Here is a 7,292-nt window from a genome sequence, read left to right on the forward strand (position 1 = left end):
TATTTGTTTAATACTAAAAAGTGGTCTCTAATAAATGATTTGTTAACTATTAACAAATATTATTTAATACAAATAAATCCTTCTGTCAGTGTAGCTAAAAAAATTTTAAAAGTCACGTTATTTGACATACTTCCATGTCAGGTAAATTGAACCTTAAATTTCAGTTACTTTCCCTTATCCTTGTAATAGTCTGCCGAGAACAAATTATCTAGTTTGTAAGTACATACAAATGTTGAAGGTTATATTTGCCGGCGATTTAGTTAAAAAATGTAAATGGTTTTTCTTATCATTCATTCAGACAATGTAATATTTGATAAAATATGTATAATTAAAAGTTAATGGCTCGAGATTGATAAAATACGAGTGTAAAAGACATATTTATCCAAGGTCATCGGTGTAATTAATAGTGTTAAAAAAATATACTTAAAAATGTTTTAAGAGGGGATTCTTTGCGATATCTCCTCATCTATTGATATTGATATGAATAATGGATTAATTTCAGTGGACTAGAGATATGCGCTAGAATGTGTTTTAACGTCCTGTGAATTTTTGTTTCATGTATTGATACTTCGATGCTATTTAAATAAAAGTGAAATCAATGTTTAATTTACTACATTTTTGACGATATATATATTTACTGTAAAGAGTTTACTTGAAAATGTTTAACGTATGATGTAATAAACAAAAATACATATTTGCAAAGCATAAGATGACTTCAACGACTGTTTTTAGAAGAATAGTGGTAGCTTTTACGTTTTTAATTTTAATTTTAGTAGTTTCTCTTACCGTATTGTTTTATTTGTACCATCATCAAGAGTGAGTATAATATATTATTATGATTTTTTAGTTGGCAAAAAATCTATTAAATTTTTTTTCAACACAAGTTTATTTAAAAATAAATAAAAATATTCAGGTGTTGAAAGTTAATAATATTTTTTTTAGTTTTAAAAATAAAATAAGCAGACGTCCAACAATTAGTAGGATTTTTTTCATTAAAAAAATTGATAGAAAAAAATAAAAATTTTAAAAACTATAAGTGCAATTTAAAAAAAATTTTTTTTAATCTCTGCTAATTTTAGTACTAAAACGACACGTTTGATTTTATAGCTTCAATATTATTACACAATTGAACACATATTGATTTTATAGTAAAAGAATTTCTAAAAATCACACTGCTACTTTCATTCGACAGAATATGTTTATTAGTTTTTGTAGTAAGGTAAAAGCCCCAATAGATGATCACGTACCAGTATATGATCATCTATTGGGGCTTTTACCTTAATAGTAATGGATTAAAATACTTTTAAATACAAAAACTATAATTTAAATAATGTAATTAGAAATTAATTTGAAAAAAAATAAATTGTTTTTATAATACATTTTTGACATATAAGTAAAGTTGTTACAATAATTCGGTTTCTACTTTCTTAGATCTCACTATGCTAATCGTCTTCTTTTCTAATAAATTAAACAAATGTTCCTAATTAAGAAAGTGACAATTTAAAAAAGAAATTAGAGCTTTATATTTAACTATTAGAAAACGAATAATCATTAGTTTCACATTTTCATTTCAGTGAAAATACTTCGATAACAAAAACAAATACAAGCCTGAAAAATTACTCAGAAGTAAAAAATATTCACCACAATGGGCGATGCGCACCATCAAATTCAAACAGTCGTTTCAAAAACTCGATCAATAGTGATAATATAAAGTTGGAAATACCCGAAGTTGAATTAAAAAATAATGAAGCTAGTATTGATAATAGTAATACAACTGAATCAATTGAAGTGAAAATACTTCCAATATCAATGATTGACGATGAAAATTCGACGGAAGACGATATTACGGAAGTTTTGAAACCAATTGAACCAGAAGTTAGTAGTGACGTGACTTTCAAGGATAATCAGGAAAATAATGAAGAAATACAACCATCAGCATTAAAAAATGATACAGAGAGTGTTTCAACAACACTAACAACAACGACAACAACATCAACAACAACGACGACGAAAACATCAACAACTTCAGCGCCCATTGATGATGACAAAAATATCACAGATGATGAAGACAACTCTGAAAAAGAAGGTAATAATTAATAATTATTGATAAGCTCAAAAGTATAAACAACTTTTACTGAACTTTATCGTATTTTGCAGCAACTAAAGACGATGCCAAATGTTTCGACGAATTTGACTATCTTAGCATTCCAATTAGCTGGTACCATCTGGTATATCGTCCTTTCAATCTTTTTCCACTGTCCAGATACATTATAAATACAACTTTTGCACTTTACACACGTAGTAACACAACAAAGGTAATTCATTAAATTTATTTCAAAAATTATCTCAATTTAAAACTAAATTTAAAAAAGGAAAATTTCTTCAGGGACAAATTTTAAATAAGGGTAACTGTTACTTTGAAAACAAGTGGAATTTTGATTCAAAACAAAAAACCAAGTTTATTATCCACGGGTATTTTGAGTCATCATCAACTAATTGGGTTAAGGTAAATTAATATTATACAATTGTTATATTATCATAAATCTTTATCATTATTCACTATGTATTAAGTTAATTAGAATTCTTGATTACGTAGGATATGAAAAATGAATTACTTGAATATGATGATTACAACGTAATTACCGTCAATGGGGCTAAAGGTAGTTCGATGGCAATAATGTACACTCAAGCTGTCGCAAACACTAGGATAGTTGGTCTAGAAATTGCATATTTTATAAAATACCTACATGTAAGTGATTGATTTTTTATTTTTAATTTTCTGATAGCATTAGCGTCATGAAAATTTTATTCTATAGGCAAAACATAAATTGAAATTGGACGACGTTCATCTGATAGGTCACAGTCTTGGTGCCCATACTGCAGGATACGCTGGAGAAAAATTACAAGGTAAAATCGGACGTTTATCAGCACTAGATCCTGCCAAGCCTGATTTTGAAAATATGTCCAGTGATGTGCGCTTAGATCCGACAGATGCTCAATTTGTTGATGTTATCCATACCAGCAGCAGAGGCTTTTTTCGAATAGGTAATTTTTTATAACTGCTTGATATGTAACTTTATAAAAATAATAAAAATTTATATTTTTCAGGAATAAATCATCCTTGTGGACACTTGGATTTCTATCCGAATAATGGTGATGATCAGCCAGGATGTGCAAGTATAATTTTAGCAATGGTCTGCAACCATTTACGCGCGGTAAAACTCTTTACTGAAAGCATCAACTCTAATTGCCAATTTACAGCCTATGAATGCGATAGCTATGACAATTTTATTGAAGGTGAATGTTTTTCTTATAAAAATAACAACAGTTTGAGTTATGCCATTATGGGCTACCATGCCGACAAAAGTCTTGCTTTGAAACAAAGATCAGTTGTAGGCAAATCGATAACTGATTCATTAATTGGTAGCAAATTTTTTATTTCTACTGGCGATCGAAATCCTTTTTGTCGTGAGTATTTTTTGACAAAATATAAAAATAAAAGTTACCCGCATGGAGAAATATTATATATGTCAAAAATATATGTCGCATATCGATAGTCTAATTAGCAACTGGTCTAACACCTTATTTTTTATAGAGTGATTTTTTAACATTTCGATACAGCAATAGTCCAATTATGAATTATTTAAATGATCCAAACCAAAATATTATATCTCTATTAGATATTAATGATATTAAATGGTTTTTTAAAGTGATATTAAATTTTGAATCAATTGTTTTTTCGTACAAATGGAAGATTCTCTAAAATGGAGTTAGACAATTTGCTAATTAGAACATTGATATATAATATACTAGCTGTTACCCGCCCGCTTCGCTGGGCGCTTTATAGAATTGCATTTTTAGATCTAGACTTGAAATTTAATTAGTATATTGTTTTGAATTGCACAGATTCCAAATGAGTATTGAAAGTTTTAGTTAAAGTCATTGCAAGTCTGTCTAGCTTCAAAAGCGAAGAATTTTTTTGTCATTTAAAATTTTCTCAGCGACATCAATTTTTCATAGAAAATAAATTTAACATGTTTTTTACGAATTCTATTTAAATAAGTAGCCAAATTTATTTTTTACATACCCAGTGTTTGGAAAATGCATTCATTTTAATCTGTTACATTCCCGCGATCCCGCAATAAGAACAATTTATAAATTATCTAATCGGCAAAAATAACATGTATGTAAAATTCTTAGTTCGTTGACCGAATTACTACATGTAAAGTTTTGGAAACCTTACAATTACTTTTTTCCCGCTGCTAAAGAGACGTTTGTTGCAAGGAAATTTTTAGTAAATGTTATTGAAACTCAATAGATATGGTCTAAATTTCATGTTTCAAAAAGTCCTAGTTTATAAACAACAACATTTTCAATAGATTTCATAGATATCTAACTATTTTACTTCTTGAAACCAATTTTACCATAACCAAACATACGATCAGCATATGAATATAAACTTTCGACACTTAGTTCACCAGACATAATTAGCTTCTTTCTTAAACTTTTTTTAAATGACGTTAAATCAATCAAATAGCAAGGTTATGTAATAAAAACAAAAGAAAATCGTATTAAAAACAAATAAATAAAAAATTAGTCTTTCATTTTTCTTAGCGGGAAAAAATGTATGTAAAAGTAAATTGTAAAAAAAATGAGAAATGGTTAATAAAATCGAAAAAATAAGTAGTCTATATCCATCTACAAAAAATTCTGCGTCGAAGGTAGTAGTCCCATCCCGATAGCTTCAGTAGTTTTGACGTCAACTTTCATCAAAGGAACCCTTTTTCGTTATATATGTATATTTTCCACCCACGCATCTGCCCATTTATCGACCCACGCATCCCCCCACGCGTGGGTATATATGGAACTAAATTCTCAAAAAAGTAAAGTAATAAAATTTAATAGTATATTATTACATCTAGGGCAGTAAAATAAAATGTCTCAGATCACATGTAATTGTTGTCCGAGGCGAAGCCGAGGTCAATAAACATGTGATCTGAGGCTTTCTTATTTACTGCCCGTGGTGTGTATACTATTTTTCTCCTCGACGGAGGCGGAAAGAGGCATTTTCGTTTAGCGCAGCGGGAGGAAAATTGACGCTTTCCGCCCGGAGGTGAGAAAAATTATTTCCTTTTATGCCAATAAAAAAACAAATGAATTGAAGAAAAATGCCCGTCTTTTGTTTTTATCGGCGGGAAAAAATGTTTATTAAAGTTAATTAGAAATAAAATGGCAAGGGATTGATGAAATTGGAAAAATAAGTAGTCTATAACCATCTACAATTTATTCCGCGTCGAATGGTCCTAGTCCCATGTCAATATGTTCAGTAGTTTTTGCGTGATTGACGGTCTACGAAACCCACTTTCCCTATATATATATATAGATATGCCGCATATATTTACGCAAAAAAAAATATTTCAACGTATATTTTTCACATAGATGATGAGATATATTCGATGGTTTTCTGATGCAACCTCGTATCTGAAAAATGATAATTTTAGAGATGAAGTGAAAAATAGCTTATAAAAAATTAATATTCATCTAAAAACAATAATCAATTGTATTTTTTAAAAATACTACTGTATTTATTATTGATCTGGTTAATATTTTTTTTTTTCAGTAACGCGTTTATAATTAATTATTAATTTTTCAGTTGAACCCTTTCATCCTCAAAAATCGAGGTACGTGGTTGCGTTAGAAAACCCTCAATATGTAAAAATACATGCTAAATATGTGTAAACATAAATAAACGTAGATGCAGGCATATCTAGATATACATGTAAGCATATATGCAAAAATATATGTAGACATATATGTAAACATACACTGAAAAAAAAATTTCTTAGTTCAAAAATTTTTTTACTCAAATCAAGAAAGTGAAATTCTTCAAAATTATTTACTTGATTCAAGTTAAATTTTTTTCTGTTTATTTCTAAACATATATATTGCATTTATATGCGAGGGTATATATAGACATATATTCTATTATCTATCGCGGAATATAAGTTTGCACATATTTAACGCAAAAAAAATATATGTGAAAATATATATTCTCATATATTTTTCACATATATATTTTTCCATGCGGGATTATTTTCTTTATTTTTTAAAAATACTAATTTTTTTTCTAAATTCTGCAGAAACTCAGTATATAATAGCGATTCAATTAACAAAACCAAGCCAAGCTAAAAAATATACTCATGGTCTGATCAATGTCACATTGCATGGAGATGATGGAATCATACACAATATGCAACTTACTCTAAAGTAATTTGCTTCATAAATATATTTCTATAAACATTACAGTTGAATGCTTACTAAAAATAATTTTTTTCTTAGCGATAATCGACTGAGCTTGCGTTACGGAGAAACAGCTAAAGTAGTAGCAGTTCCGCCGGCAAGTTTTAAAGGTGACATAGGAAGAATACGAAAAGTTGAACTTACATGGACTTGTAGTAAAATGTTTTTCCTATTTTGTTGCTTTTCGTGTTATGATCCATTGTATGTAGAAAAAATAATTGTTGAAAAGCCAGACTTACTGGGCCGAGGGTAAAAAAAATCGTTTATCTTTTTTATTTATTTCATATGACATATGACTATTATTCAAGTAATTAATTTTTTGTTTCTCATGTAGGATAAACAAGGCTAATTTCTTGAGTACACTCGACCCAGTTCAAGGATCCCAAAATTATACTGAAATAATAAGCGGTTCTAGTGAAACTTTTGTTGATGATTACGAAAAATACAAGGATAAACAAATAACATTGTAAACTGAAGGTGCGAGTTACCTTCAAGTCTTATAATTGTGATTCTTAATAACCTATTACTCAATGCATGTCATTTATTAGTTAAATATCTGTAAATAAGTTTTTGTACGTTTGTTAGTTTTTAAATTTTATTATATACCTTAAAACTGTTATTATCAATTATTAATTTTAGTTAAAAGAAAAAAGTTATTTTAAAATTAAGCTATTATCAAAGATTATACCTGTATTAAGAATTAACATGTCGGGAGTCTGTTTATTTATTTATTATTATTATTTACAGTTTAATTTATTATTTACAGTCGATCCTTGAATCACGTAACTACATTTAAATTTTCTTTTTAAGTAAATGTCGGCATCCTGAATCTAAAATATACCCAGTTTTATTACTCTAGATACTCATTTGTCTTTAATTTAAGAAATTGCAAAATTAATTCTGCAGTGAAGACAAAAATTTACAAATCTAATGTTACTTTTTTGGTATTCTATTCTTCTTAAAATTAAAATGTAAAAACATAAGAGAAGAAA

At 28.1% G+C, this 7,292-nt stretch overlaps 1 protein-coding gene across 1 annotated transcript; it reads left to right on the plus strand.

Annotated features, from left to right (window-relative positions):
* The first annotated feature begins 430 nt into the window (after nucleotides 1-430).
* Nucleotides 431-6,889, plus strand: LOC123261462 (pancreatic lipase-related protein 2-like). The gene is made up of 10 exons (XM_044723055.1): nucleotides 431-816; nucleotides 1,575-2,086; nucleotides 2,158-2,315; nucleotides 2,387-2,506; nucleotides 2,597-2,749; nucleotides 2,817-3,045; nucleotides 3,109-3,468; nucleotides 6,141-6,267; nucleotides 6,340-6,549; nucleotides 6,635-6,889. Exons 1-10 carry the CDS (start codon nucleotides 710-712, stop codon nucleotides 6,768-6,770), a joined length of 2,112 nt encoding a protein of 703 aa, XP_044578990.1. The 5' UTR covers nucleotides 431-709; the 3' UTR covers nucleotides 6,771-6,889.
* Nucleotides 6,890-7,292: the final 403 nt, after the last annotated feature.

The sequence above is a fragment of the Cotesia glomerata genome, linkage group LG3 (genome assembly GCF_020080835.1).
Source record: "Cotesia glomerata isolate CgM1 linkage group LG3, MPM_Cglom_v2.3, whole genome shotgun sequence".
Taxonomy (NCBI): domain Eukaryota; kingdom Metazoa; phylum Arthropoda; class Insecta; order Hymenoptera; family Braconidae; genus Cotesia; species Cotesia glomerata.

What these genes read in the sequence shown, in the direction of transcription:
- LOC123261462 (XM_044723055.1), top strand. Translation starts at nt 710, where the DNA reads ATGACTTCAACGACTGTTTTTAGAAGAATAGTGGTAGCTTTTACGTTT. An exon ending in ATTTTATAAAATACCTACAT is followed by an intron (nt 2,750 to 2,816) that starts GTAAGTGATTGA and finishes TTTATTCTATAG; the next exon opens with GCAAAACATAAATTGAAATT. An exon ending in AATATGCAACTTACTCTAAA is followed by an intron (nt 6,268 to 6,339) that starts GTAATTTGCTTC and finishes TTTTTTTCTTAG; the next exon opens with CGATAATCGACTGAGCTTGC.